This window comes from Macaca nemestrina, chromosome 5 (assembly GCF_043159975.1).
Source record: "Macaca nemestrina isolate mMacNem1 chromosome 5, mMacNem.hap1, whole genome shotgun sequence".
In the NCBI taxonomy this organism is placed as follows: Eukaryota; Metazoa; Chordata; class Mammalia; order Primates; family Cercopithecidae; genus Macaca; species Macaca nemestrina.
Genome location: NC_092129.1, coordinates 177,445,240 through 177,459,621, shown reverse-complemented (window position 1 = coordinate 177,459,621; position 14,382 = coordinate 177,445,240). Strand labels below are relative to the sequence as shown.

General features: G+C 43.7%; 1 protein-coding gene across 1 annotated transcript; it reads right to left on the bottom strand.

Annotated features, from left to right (window-relative positions):
• Positions 1-12,641: 12,641 nt before the first annotated feature.
• Positions 12,642-13,391, bottom strand: LOC139363248 (large ribosomal subunit protein uL3-like; the record flags this gene model as incomplete). The annotated part of the gene is made up of 1 exon (XM_071096135.1): positions 12,642-13,391. A coding segment is annotated over one exon (474 nt), but the record flags the coding sequence as incomplete, so codon positions are not given.
• Positions 13,392-14,382: the final 991 nt, after the last annotated feature.

Sequence of the window (14,382 nt, the reverse complement as noted above, 5' to 3'; positions counted from 1 at the left end):
TGGAAAGAGCCTGGCACCTCCCCTCTCTTGCTTCCTCATGTGCCATGTGATCTCTGCACATTCCCCTCCCATTCACCTTCCACCATGAGTGGAAGAAGCCTGATGCCCACAGCTGATGCCCAATCTTGAACTTTTCCAGCTCTTAGAATTGTGAGCCAAATAAACCTTCTTTCTTTATAAATTACTCAGCCTCATGTATTCCTTTATAGTAACACAAAACAGACTAAGACAGACGCTTCCTCTGGTTTTGGCAACACGATGACCCTTACCAGATCAGGTTCAGTGGAGTGGTAAGAGTGAAAAGAATGGGAAGGGAGGCAGTGGGTTCAGTGACCACAGATGACACACATGAATGACCCTTGGAGCAGATCAGAGAAATAGGCCAGAGCTAGAGCTGTGCCAGCTGGGTCAAGGGAGGATTATTTTAGGGAATGATTTCAGAGCACACTTGAATATTGGTAAGAATGATCTAGTAGAAAGGATAAAAGAGATAGTGGAGGAAAGAGAGAAAAAGAAGAAAAAGAGATTACTGAAAAGCAAGCAGGATGGAATCCAGAGAAGGTAGGATTTGACCTTGATAGAAGCAAGGAAATTTCATCCATCATAACAGAAGAAAAGACCAGAAAGAACTGGCATAGATGTGGGTAGACCAGGAGATCTGGAGGGAACGAGGGAAGGGGGTTCCTTCTGATTGTTTCCGTTTTCTTGATGCATCCTAAAACAACATTGACATGGTTTGTGTCTGTGCCCCTACCAAATCTCATGTTGAGTTCCAGTTCCCAATGTTGGAGGTGGGGCCTGGTGGGAGGTGTTTGGGTGATGCGGGCAGATCCCTCATGGCATGGCGCTGTCCTCACAATAGTGAATGAGTCCTCACAAGATTTGGTTGTTGTAAAGTGTGACACCTCCCACCCCAACTCTCTCTCTTGCTCTGGCTCCTGCCATGTGAGACACCTGCTCCCCTTCACCTTCCGCCATGATTGGAGGCTTCTTGAGGCCCTTAGCAGGAGCCAACCCAAGGACCAAGCACAGTTGTGTTCCAATAAAACTTTATTTATAGGCTGGGCAAGGTGGCTCACGCCTGTAATCCCAGCACTTTGGGAGCCTGAGGTGGGCGGATCACGAGGTCAGGAGTTCAAGACCAGCCTGGTCAGTATGGTGAAACCCTGTCTCTACTAAAAATACAAAAAATTAGCCGGCATGCTTGAACCTGGCAGGCAGAGTTTGCAGTGAGCCAAGATTGCGCCACTGTACTCCAGCCTGGGAGACAGAGCGAGACTCCATCTAAAAAATAAAAATAAAAAAACTTTATTTATAAACACTAAAATTCAAATTTCAGATGATTTCTATCTTCATAAAATATTCTTCTTTTGATTTTTTTCCAACCATTTAAAAGTAGGAAAACTCTTCTTAGTTCATGAGCCTCATACACACAGGTGGCCCACAGGCCGTCATTTGCTGACCTTTGTGTTAGAGGAAAACGTGCGGTTCTTTTTCATGACAGACTGGGAAGTGAGTGAAGGCCTGGGCCCAGGCACACCTCTCTTGGACAGCGTGAGGTGGTGTGGCCATAGAGGTGCAGGGTCTTCTGAGCCGTGTCAGAAACAGTTAGGGCTTCTTATCTCCTGCTAGCAGAGATTTATGTCTTATTTCAACTTGTATTTTCCAACTTTTCTTTCAAAATGCTGTATTAATTCTGGCATTTAAAGGTTCCACATATCTTGCAGCAGAGAGAAACAATTAGTCCTGTACAAGTGACCATGTGCACCTCCAGTGCTGACTCAGGAGCTGACAAGAACCCAAGCCTCGCTGAGGTTTGAGTGCCAGCGTTGCAACCTTAGCCGTCTTCAGGTTGTGAAGTTCATTCCAGTCATACTGAAATTTCAAGACAGTTAATCTATAGCTATTTTAGATTAGGCATATTTTACTAATTGAATTGAGAATACCAACATCATAAATTGTTTTTAACATTCTAATTTACTCTCAGATTTTTTTAAAACTACTAAATTATTTTTAAATCCTGTGTATCTTCATGTGTAAGAGAGAATATGAAAACAGTTTTAAATAAATGAATAGAACCGAAAACTAGAGAAAATTCAGACAGAGAAAGCATGGAGAATATAATTTCCTGTTAAGAACAAAGGAGGTGATAACAAAGGTAATTTAATTATAAGACCAAGATGAATTTAACATAATGTTCAAATGTTCATTGATGACTCATTCCAAGAATTTTAAAATTTAAAATAAATAAATTAAATGTTTTTTTGTCCGGGGGATGGAGTCTTCCTCTCTTTTCCAGGCTGGAGTGCAGTGGCACAATCTTGGCTCACTGCAACCTCCGCCTCCCGGGTTCAAGCAATTCTCCTGCCTCAGCCTCCCACGTAGCTGGAGTTACCGGCACACACCAACCATCACACCCACCTAATTTTTGTATTTTTAAAGTAGATACGGAGTTTCACCATGTTGACCAGGCTGGTCTTGAACTCCTGACCTCAAGTGACCTACCCGCCTTGGCCTCCCAAAGTGCTGGGTTTGCAGGCATGAGCCACTATGCCCAGCCAATAAATTAATTTTTTTAACCAATGTAAACTCTCTAATTTTTAAAAATATAGAATACTGTTGTTTTGTTTTGTTTTGCTTTGTTTTCAGGCACATGTCCATGTTTTACTTTCCAGATCTGCCTCCCTAAACCAAACACCTCCCAGCAGACCCTCCCACCCACCTCCAACATTGGGAATTACAATTCAACATGAGATTTGGTAGGGACACAGGCATGAAACATATAAATGTTGTTTTAGGATGGGATGCATCAAGAAAATGGAAACAATTAGAAACAATCAGAAACAGTCAGAAAGGAACCCCTTTCCCTTGTTCCTTCCAGATAAATTATTAGAGTGGCACAGTATTTTTTTTTTTTTTTCCCGAGATGAAGTTTTGCTCTTGTCACCCAGGCTGGAGTGTAATGGCTCGATCTCCACTCACTGCAACTTATGCCTCCTGGGTTCAAGCAATTCTCCTGCCTTAGCCTCCCGAGTAGCTGAAATTACAGGCATGCGCCACCACGCCTAGCTAATTTTGTATTTTTGGTAGAGATGGGGTTTCACCACGTCGGCCAGGCTGGTCTTGAACTCCCTGACCTCAGGTGATCCGCCTGCCTTGGCCTCCCAAAGCTCTGGGATTATAGGCATGAGCTACCGTGCCTGACCAGTGTTTTTTTAAATTCACTTTAAAATGGACACAACTGGCTTATGCTTATTTCAGGGACTCACAGATCTACCTACAGGGTGTATGTTTCAATCAAGCATCTCTAGCGCATCCACCTCTATTCATAGCTTTGCCAAGGGTTGTGGAGAACCAAAAGCACAAATTTTGCAAAAGGCCGTCTAGGGTATCACTCATGGTTACTTGCTGGTTGTGTGACTTGGGCAATCTATTTACCTTTCTGAGCCTCAGATTTATTCCTACAACAGGGAAAATATAATACTTAGCACTTGGAATTGCCAGGGGATTAAGAATAACATATAAAAGCTCCTAGAGAGTCCCTGGGAGACAGGTAAACTCTTACCAGGTGTCGGGACTCTTGTCTTAGCTCCCAAGCTAAATGTAGCCAGCGCTCTAAGAGCCTCTGTACACTGACGCAAAAGGGACAAAGCAGAGTGCTTGGCACATAGTCAGCACTCAATACACGTTTGGAGGCTGATGAGTTAATTAACTGGCTAATTAATTAATGTAACCAAGGGCCTTCCATAAAAGAACAACAAAATCACAATGCTTTATTTCTATGGAGGTTTTACAGTCTCTCCAATGAGTGAGTCATGTCTAGAGGGCCACTATTGCACAAGGAGGGATGGAAGCTAAACAGGATGGCATTATGAGTTGAGGGCATGGATGTTTCTCTCTTCATTTTCAACCAATTTGTTCTTTCACCCTACTTGCTTTCAATCAGTGCTCTAGACTTGTTTTATTGGCTCCCAGCCAAGGTCTCTAAGAAGGGTAGAGAGTCCTGGCCAGGCGAGGTGGCTCATGCCTGTAATCCCATCATTTTGGGAGGCCGAGGTGGGTGGATCATGAGGTCAGGAGATCGAGACTATCCTGGCCAACGTGGTGAAACCCTGTCTCTACTAAAATACAAAAAAATTAGCTGGGCATGATGGTGCGTGCCTGCTGTCGCAGCTCCTAAGGAGGCTGAGGCAGGTGAATCCTTTGAACCCAGGAGGCAGAGGTTGTAGTGAGCCAAGCTCGCACCACCGCACTCCAGCCTGGCGACAGAGTGAGACTCCCTCTCAAAAAAAAAAAAAAAGATGAAGAAGAAGGGAGAAGGATAGGTAGTCCTACACACCACAGGGCTCCCACCACCATCCTCCTACCTTTCCTCCCTTCTTTCTACCGCCATCCACCCAGGGTATTAGATGACTTGGATTGGGCAATGAGTTCCAAAGCTTGTCAATGAGACTCTCAAAGTTTTGAACTGAGCTATGCAGACACCACTGGCAGATGCAATGAACTCGATAGCCAATAAAGGTAGCATTGGAAAATCAAGCTTGGTGGCATTATTGAGCTACACTCAAAGTGAGTAAACAAAGGAAGTCAGTTGAGAGAAAAAACAAGAGCAGATGTGTAAGGAAAAGCAAAAATGAGAGGCCATGTAGCCTGCGAGAGGCCACTGGAAAGGACAGCTGCCATGGGGTCCAGTCGATGAGGGTCCTGCTCTTGGCTTCTGCGCTCCAGAGGCCCTAAGCATTCATGCCTGCTGAGTGTCCTCTCCATTGGCCAGTGACATTAATCTGTGATACTGCTGCCTGGGTCAACAGGGCAATCTGTAGCGTGAAATGGAAAATTCTCTGCAACCTTATCTGGCCCATAGGAAGCCTTGCCATTAACTATCTAAGGTGCACTATCAGGCAACAAGGCGGGAGAGCACAAGTAGGGTTAACTCTCCAGATCCTAATTCCCAACGCTTTCCACCTGTCTTATAAAGTGAAAGCCCAAACCTCAAGGTAGTCTAGAAAATGCAGCTAGAATTGTGTGCTTTCCTGAGTTTTAAACTAGCTGCTTCTGTGTGTGTGTGTGTGTGTGTGTATTGCACACTCACAGCTGAATTGTAATTTATTCTCATTTGATTTCTTGATGTCAGTCTGTAGCACCCCAAACCTGAATCATGGTGCCTATGCTATCCTTTTCTCACAACTCACCCTCTCTGTGTGAATTTGATTTTCAAATCCACTAGTGTTTTGAAATGTCTGAATTATTCATTCAGAGAAGCAATGCACCATGCACAAGACACCAAATTACTTTCTATGATACTTAGTCAAAGAAAAGGCCCCCTTTAAAAATGCTTAGTCTTAAATCTATCTAGTCTCAAGGAAGGAAAGTAAGTTCATGTTCAAAATCTGTCAAGTCCTAAGTTGGTCTGGGAAAGTAAAAGCAAATTACAAAAACTGTACCAGGGATTTGTACACACTTGTTCATAACAGCATTATTCACAATAGTCCAAAGTGGAAGCAAACCAAATTTTTCTCAACAGATGAATGGATAAGCAAATTGTGGTCTATCCACACAATGGAATATTACTCAGCCTTAAACAGGAAGAGAATTCTAACACATACTAGAACCTGGGTGAACCTTGAAGACATTATTATCAGTGCAATAAGCCAATAAGTATTTGTCACAAAAGGACAATTACTATATGATTCCACTCATATAAGGTTCCTAGAGGCGTCAAATTCAGAAACAGAAAGTAGAATGGGTGTTGCCAGAGGTTGAGGGAAGGTGCAAGTGAGAGTTGTTTTTGAATGGGTACAGAGCTTCAGTTTGGGAAGATGAAAAAGCTCTGGAGATGGATGGTGGTGCTGGTTGCACAACAGCATGAATGTACTTAATGCTGCTGAACTGTACATTTGAAAATAGTTAAGATGGTAAATTATATATTGTCTGGAAGCATTACAAAATGTATCCTGTAAAACCCTCTCTACCTGCCCACATATGTCTTCATGATAAGAGGCTTTTTTTTTTTTTTTTAAATTTTACTTGTAAAGAATGGAACTCAGATAAGAAAAGACCATTTGGGCCAGGCACCTGTAATCCCAGCACTTTGGGAAGCCGAGGCGGGTGGATCACCTAAGGTCAGGGGTTTCAGACCAGCCTGGCCAACGTGGTGAAACCTCGTTTCTACTAAAAATACAAAAATTAGCCAGGCATGGTGGCACATGCCTGTAATTCCAGCTACGCAGGAGGCTGAGGCAGGAGAATCGCTTGAACCCAGGAAGTGGAGGTTGTAGTGAGCTGAGATTGTGTCGTTGCACTCCAGCCTGGGTGACAGAGCAAGACTCCATCTCAAAGAAGATGGAGGAGAAGGAGAAGGAGAAGGAGAGGGAGAGGGGAAAGGGGAGAGGGAGGGGAAGAGAAAGAGGATGAAGGAGGAGGAGGAGGAGGAGGAGGAGAAGAAGAGACCATTTGGGAAAGGTACATGACCACCCCATTTGCTTCTCTGGACGTAGAATACCAGCCGAGGAAAAGTTAGCACCAAAACAGGGTCAACTGATTTTGTTCTTTAAATTCGATGTCCCTCCTGATCCAACTCCTCTCCTCTCTGCCCAGCACAGGCAGGGGTGACCAGATCTTGCCCCAGGGCCTGTGCTGATGTCTGGCAGGACTCTGGAAGGAACTTCCTCCTCCCCTTGGAGAGCATTGCCCAACGGCAGGTGGAAAGAAAGGAGTTTTGTCTGAGATGTATAGAGTAAAATCCTAGTCACACGAACAAAAATGTTCATGAATAAAGAGCTTTCATCAGAATGGGTTTGGATTTTGAAATAGAAAGTTGAAAGGTCTCACCATATTTCTCAATGCAAAATTTGAAAGTGTGCTTAAAAGTCTTCCTTGTTGCTGTTGCCATTACTTAAATATGTTTATTTCACTCTCTGCAATTGCTAGAGATGGATAATACCTCTGAATGTGTAAGATTTCTAAATGAGTATGCTTCTTTTGTAAGCTAAATCGCCCCATGTTTTACAGCCATATGGTGCTCCTCTTCCTTTAATAGTCAAATAAATATGTGCATGCTATAATCTCACAGGACGGCGCAGAGATCAGCAGTCCCAATGTTAACCATCCAGGGAGGGTCTTGTCCAGGTAGTTGTTTGCGTCGCCTCTTGCTGCAACACCTGACTCCAGCTTGGTGCTGGGGAGCCTTAGGCTTCTGCCCTCTCTTCGTAATAACCTGGTGCAAACAAAGTACCTTTCTTCCCACAAGATTCCCCAAGATGATGTGGCATTTTGTGTGACGGCCAATGCATGAGTACAGGGAGAAACTCAAAATGGAAGATCAGACCTCTAGTTCCTAGAAATCACTGCCAATTTCTTGGCATTGGGTCCAGACCTCTTATCAGGTTGCTGGGGTCCTCACCTCTCTCAAGTACTGTTGCCCTATACCTTCCCCCTTCTCCCCTCTGGAGGCCCCAGCCCCTTCTCTTTAGGGCTGCCAGAGGGGAATCACAGAATTCTCGTTCTGTTGTGCTGAGCAATATACCTTGCTAGGCTTCAATCTCTTCATTCACACTATGTTTTAAGCCCATTAATGTGTATTCCTGATAAAAGAGACATTTGCCTTGGTTTTTCACCACAAGCAACGAAAGACAAAACCAAAAGAAACATTTACATGATGTTTTTATCAATTTAAAATTTTTCTCATGACTTCAAGCTTTTCCTAAACGTTACCTTCCCAGTGAGGTTTACAACGGCCGTGCCATTTAAAATAGGCAAGCTGTCGTCCTCTCCCTCCTGATCTTCTTACCCTGCTGTCTAAGATTGTGTTCCATGGAACAAAAGCCTGAGACCGAGAGAGGCATGCAGCAGACTCGTGGGGGGTGCTCAGGGAGCACACACTTGTGAGGAAGCTGGGAAGGCAGGATGGGGAGAGAGAAGCCGGCACCCCATGTGGTTGGCTGGCTGCCACTGAGGACTGAACCAGCCTTACAGGGAGCTCTGGAACTGGGAAGGCCCTAGAGTGTCTCCAATTGAGGAAAGGGGCTGGGTCTTATATCCCAGGTCAGGCAGACTTGGTCATGGGCTTCACCCAGGAAAGGGCATAACTCTAAGCAAGACTGTTTCCAGAAGCTGAGGGATGCAACTGTGAGTCATCAGCCACCGATATCCCAGCAGCTCAGGCATGCAGATATCTTCGTCCTGAAGAGGAGGTCTGGACAGAGCCGCATAACATCCACTGTGCCTGCTCTACTTGACTCTCTCCCATGGCACCCACCACCTCATACCATGCTATACACAGTACTGTGATATTTATTGCATCCATTGTTTGTGGCTGGCCCCAGCTCCCTCTGCCACCAGCCCTGCTAGACTGCAAGCTCCATAAGAGCCAGGCTCTGGCTCTGCTTTGCTGGGGAAAGGGTTTTGCAGAACCATACCTGGCCCAGGTAGGCACTCCACAAGTATTTGATAATAAATGAAAAGATTCACATGTCTTAAGTTAAATACTTAGGTAAGATCCAGGTGTTCCTCACACCAGCCATCACCATAGAGAAGGGAGTGGAAGATCTTTTCTCTCTCTTTCAGGACAAATCTGAAAGATATTTTCTTCTCCTCCCTACAACAGACTAGTCATTTCTGTGCACTCCTTGCTTGATGATTAGCAAGCTGTGTAACCTTAACTAGTCACTCATTCTTTCAGCACTGCCCTTCTTATTTGAAATCATTTTCGATGGATCGGAGTTGATGAAATTGACTTCCTGCTTACATATTCTGAGAATTTGTTGAACATCTGCAGATGGCCCAGCATTTTCCCTGTTATTATTTTAAAGATGCCAACTCTAAAATTCTGTGAAGTATAGGGCCACATAAAGCACTCTTCTGATCCTTTGTGAATAGATAACTGCCGATCCTATTCTGAAGAAAGCCCAGGAAGTCAGTCCTGACAACATCCAGGAACACATTCTGGAACATATAGAATCACACAGTTAAAAAGTCTCCCTCTTTTCTAAATTCTTACTGCCACAACTAGTCATGTGTCTCTTTATAAATTAGCATTTTCCATCAAACTCTGAGTTCCTCTTAGAAAAAAACATGTACTGGCCAGGTGCGCTGGCTCATATGTGTAATCCCAGCACTTTGGGAGGCCAAGGCGGGCAGATCGCCTGAGGTCAGGAGTTCGAGACCAGCCTGACCAACATGGAGAAACCTTGTTTCTACTAAAAATACCAATTTTGCCGGGTGTGGTGGGCACATGTCTGTAATCGCAGCTACTCGGGAGGCTGAGGCAGGAGAATTGGAAACCTGGAAGGCAGAGGTTACGGTGAGCTGAAATCATGCCACTGCACTCCAACCTGGGCAACAAGAGTGAAACTCCGTCTCAAACAACAACAGCAACAACAACAATAACAACAACATATACCTTACTTGAAGCCCATGAAAGTGTCTGAAACATAGCAGACCCTTGGTAAATATCTGTGGAAACTGATTAACTAAAGGATCCATGGGTTCTAGGCTTGAAACTTTAAACTTCAACATTTTCTTTTCCCCAGTAAATCAACTTACTTGAAACAATTAGACTATGCCCACTCACAGCATTGAACAGCCATGGGCCAAGACACTTAGATGATCAGAATCCTGTCTTGTCTCTTAGAGATGAAAAAACTTTAGGGAATACCTACATCTGCCTGAAGATATTTAATCACATCTATTATCTATTTAATAATTTGCTTTAGGTATTGTGGCTTTTAACAATGTAGTGGGCAATCAGTTTCATGAAAATTATCATGCTTCACCCTTGCAACAACAATTATATGACCCATTCAACTCAAAAGGAAACTGAGGTACAGTGAAATTCAGTGGCTTGCTCACAGTCACGGAACTTGGTAGAATCTGGATTCGTAACTGGTTCTTTCTCACTGCATCGACTGAACTCTGTCTGCTACACTATCCCTAATAGATTGCATAATATTTGTCTTAAGAAGGAATAGAAAACTAATGGGGAGGAAAAGAGAAAAAAATCCGTTACAGTGCTTCCAAAAGGTGAAGTAGGAAAAGCAGTATTTTGACATCTGTATGCAAATGCCTACAGAGGCCAGGCAGGTAACCAAAAATGCCAGTGGGGGAAGGTGGGGAGCAGGTGAGTACCAGGTAGGGCCTTTGGCTGCTTGAGGGGCACAGCTCTGTCTCGGTGTCAGTCAGCTGTTTTTGTTGGGCAGGCATTTGTTTTGCTGAATCTTCTGATTTCTTTCAAGGGAAACTAGAAATCTGGTATTTTACTTTAAATCTCCTGATTTGTAATTGTTGTCAATAAATTCAAATATTTTTTTTAAAAATAAAAAACTGTGGGAGTCATACAAAAACCCACTACTATGGCACCATTTTGTGACTTCTGGCCCAGAGCATGAAGTCCTATAGTGATGAGGTCAGAAGAATTCTTCCAGAATGTCATAGACAAAATGTTACAGAGAATGGGCTCCTGTTCTGTGCCGTTTTTAACCCTATTACAAACAAGAAGGCAGGCTCTCCCCCACCTCTCATTAACCACTATGTGGAGCAACAACAGCCAACTCTTTCAGTGAAGGCTTTGAGTACCTATCTCCATTTCTCTAAATAACATGCTTATATTGTAATTTCTTGATCTTTTTAAGCTTTAGACATTTGCTATGGACTTCCAACTCTGGAAGATGGCCCTTTGGGTCTCTTTCATACTACATCCTGAACATACACTCATATACATAACTTCCATGTCTTCCCATCCTACCACCAATGACACAGGTGAACACCAAAATTAGGGCTTAGCCCAGGTGGGTTCTTGGCTTCACATAGGAAAAAATTCAAGAGTGAGTCAACAAAATAAAGTGAAATCAAAGCAAGTTTATTAGAGCAACAGAGTATAGGAAAATGGTTGCTTCATAAACAGAGCAGGGCTGCCCTATAGGCAGAGTAGCACTAGTGGATTGCTGGTTAGCTGTATTTATAACTATGCCTTAATTATATGCTAAATAAGGGGTGGGGTATTCACAAATTTTCTAGAGAAGGGGTGAGGAGCTCCTGGAACCAAGAATTCCTCCCCTTTTAAACCATATAAAGTAACTTCTGGGCATTTCCATTGCATTTATAAACTGTCATAGTGGTGTGGGAGTGTCTTTTAGCATGTAAGGCATTATAATTAGCATATAATGAGCAGCGAGGGCAACTTGAGGTCACTTTTGTTGCCATCTTGGTCTTAGCTGGTTTTGTTCAGTCTCTTTAAGCATCCTGTTTTGACCAGATCCTGTTTGATCAGCAGGATTGGAACGACTGCTCAGAAAACAAGTCTTGCTGATCTCCTACCTCACCAATATTTTCTGTTATTAAGTTTAATTGGATCGCTATCCACTGCTTACATTACCGTGACTGTGAAGATGCCATTCACAACTGAGCCACGTAGTATACTATGACGACTTTTTCTTTCCTAAAAACTGTTTTTCTAGAAGTTAATAATCATTCTCTTTCTTTTGCTTAGTTAGTTTTTTCTGTACCTTCCACTCATTCAATCCCAAATTCTCAACCACCTATTAAGCCTTTCAATATTTTCAGGTTATTGGGCCATGTGGGACTCTTCTGGAGGTTTCTGATGATTTAGATCAGGAATGAGTGCCCTCTCTGCCCAGGGTGAAGCAGTCCTCCCAGAATGTCTGAAAGATCCTTCCACCTTTTCCATGTATTAATTTCCCCTTTTCTAGCATTCTATGCATCCTTCTTTCTTATTTCCTTGTTTTGGAGAAGCCAATCCTCCAATAGCTTCTTGAATAATGTGAGAGGTAAATGTTTTGAACCTTACATATCTAGGAAATGTCTATTATTCTCCCATACACTCAAGTAACAGTTTGAGCACAGAGTTCTAGGATGGAATTAGTTTTCCCTTAGGTATTTCAAAGCATTGCTTGATTATCCCCTACCTTCCAACAATATCATTGAAAAGCTTTTCTAAATACTGTTTCTTTTATGTGACCTCTTTTCATTTTCTCTCTCTTATACTTTCTGGTGGGTCATGTTTTATTTTCATTTACTAAAACTTGGGGAAAATCTTATAGATGTGTAGGTTCACCCTGTCACCTTTACCTTGAAGTTCCAATCATGTATTTCTACTCCCCCATGACTGAGCAAGTTAGAAGCTGCCCATGTAATCGCATTACAAAGGCTATTGGGATAACAGCAGAAGAACTGGAGTCTCTCATGTGAGGTGAGAACTACACAATAACAAAAAATGAAAAAACAAGCTAGACACCAAAACCTCACTAAACAGCAACTTGGACGAAAAGACTCTCCAGTTTGTCTTTCCTGGTCCCCAACCCCAGAAGACAGGCAACCCCTTGACCTGCTTCACAAGATTCCTCAGGATTTGCCCAACTGCCAGAAAGTCTGCTTGGCTGGTGTGGGTGGACATTCAGGCATGTTAGTGAGTTCTGTTTCTTATACATCGGACTTGCCAGTTTAGTGTTTGTTACTTCATCCTTGGAACTGAATGTGAATTCTGTAATCCTAAAAGACATATGGGAGGCCGAGGCTAGTGGATTACTTAAGGTCAGGAGCTCAAGACCAGACTGGCCAACATGGTGAATCCCTGTCTCTACTAAAAATACAAAAATTAAAAAAAAAAAAAAATAGATACTCTTCTAAAAAACCACAATGCAATGATCGCAACTCAGAAATTCCCTACAGTAATTCCCTACTGTCACCTAATATCTAGTGTGTATTCCAATTTCCTCAACTGTTCCCTAAATGTCTCTCTTAGATGTTTTTTTTTTCCTGTTCTTTACCACCCTATTGGTGGTTGTTGTTTTGACCGAGGATCTGAGGTAAATATTCTTCATTTGATTCTTATGTCTCTTTTATTTTCCAGTGGAAAGTAACTTTTATTGAGACCCCACTAGCTACACAATCTGTTCCTGGCATTAAGCTCCTTCTTTCTTTGCAATTTGGTCTTTCTTGAGTGGTCCTATGAATGCTTTCTTCTCCTCCATGGTCTGGAAGCGGCCATGGCCAAACTTGGAGGTGGTGTCAATGAACTTAAGGTCAATCTTCTCCAGAGCTCGCCACTTCGTCTCCACCAGCAAGGACTTGCGGAGGGTAAGCACCCGCTTCTTAGTTCCCACCACACAGCTTTTCAGCATGACAAAGTCATTGGTCACTTCACCATAGTGGACAAAGCCACCCAGAGGGTTGATGCTCTTGTCAGACAGGTCATAGTCAGTGGAGGCATTGTTCTTGATCAGCTTGTCATCCTTGATAAGGTAGCCCTGGCCAATCTTATAGATGTTCTTGCTGATCTCAGTGCAGTGATGGTAGCCTTTCTGCCCAGCGCGTGCCACGAGGGGTTTCCACGTAGCCCACAATGCCCACAACCACCATGGGTGGCGTCTCCACAATGGTCACAGCCTCCACCACCTCCTTCTTGTTCACCTTGGATCCTGGCTTGTCGACTTCCCGCTCGATGTGAGTCATCCCAGCCTTGTATCCCAGGAAGGCTGTGAGGTGGACCAACTTGGACAGGACATCCTTAAGGAAGCTCTTCACCTTCCCACGATGCCTGCTGCTGCGCCTCCAAGGCAGGAAGCCGAGGAACCCATGTCTGGGAGTGGAGAACTTTCTGTGAGACAAAATCCCGCCAGTAGAGGGATACTTATGTCTCTTTAGACTCTTTTAATCTTTTCCTCTAGAACGGTCCCCCCAAGCACTCCCCCGACACACACACTTTTTAATCATGATGTTGATTTTCTTCCTGAGTCCAGGACAGTCTTCTTATAAAATTTCCCCTATTCTTGATGTGTCGGGTTGCTTCCTCATCCTACTGGGTAGCTTGTCCTTAGCCTGCCCCCGTATCTCCAGTAACTTGAAGGATGGGTCTAGAGGCTTGATGAGATTCAGAATGAATGTTTGGCCAAGAGCACACCCTGAGTGAGACTGTGTGTTTTATGCTGCAGCCCATCAGGAGACCCACAGAGTTGGGTAGTGTCACAATGGGTGCTATCAAGTTTGACCATTTCAGCCAAGTGTTGACCACCAGATCTCTCCATCATGAAGGTGCTTTTATCCCATGCAATTAGCAAACAACTCTGGAGAGACTGGCACATGTAGGTCCCCTGTGCCTCAACCGTCCACCCAATGGCTTGGCCCCATTGATGATCCTTTAGGATAGCAATCGTTCCATGAACAGCCCATCAGTTGTAAAATGCCTAATGGATGACTGGGAAGAAGAGAAAGGAGGGTTGAGGGAAGACACAGAGAACAAGGAATAGGGAGCTGGAAACAGGGAAGACAATTCTGAAAGCTTTGCTGAGGCCTTCCCCTATTTATATTCAACTTTTCCAGAGTCATGAGCCCTTTAAGGAAATGCTGGCCTGAAGCAATGACCAAAGA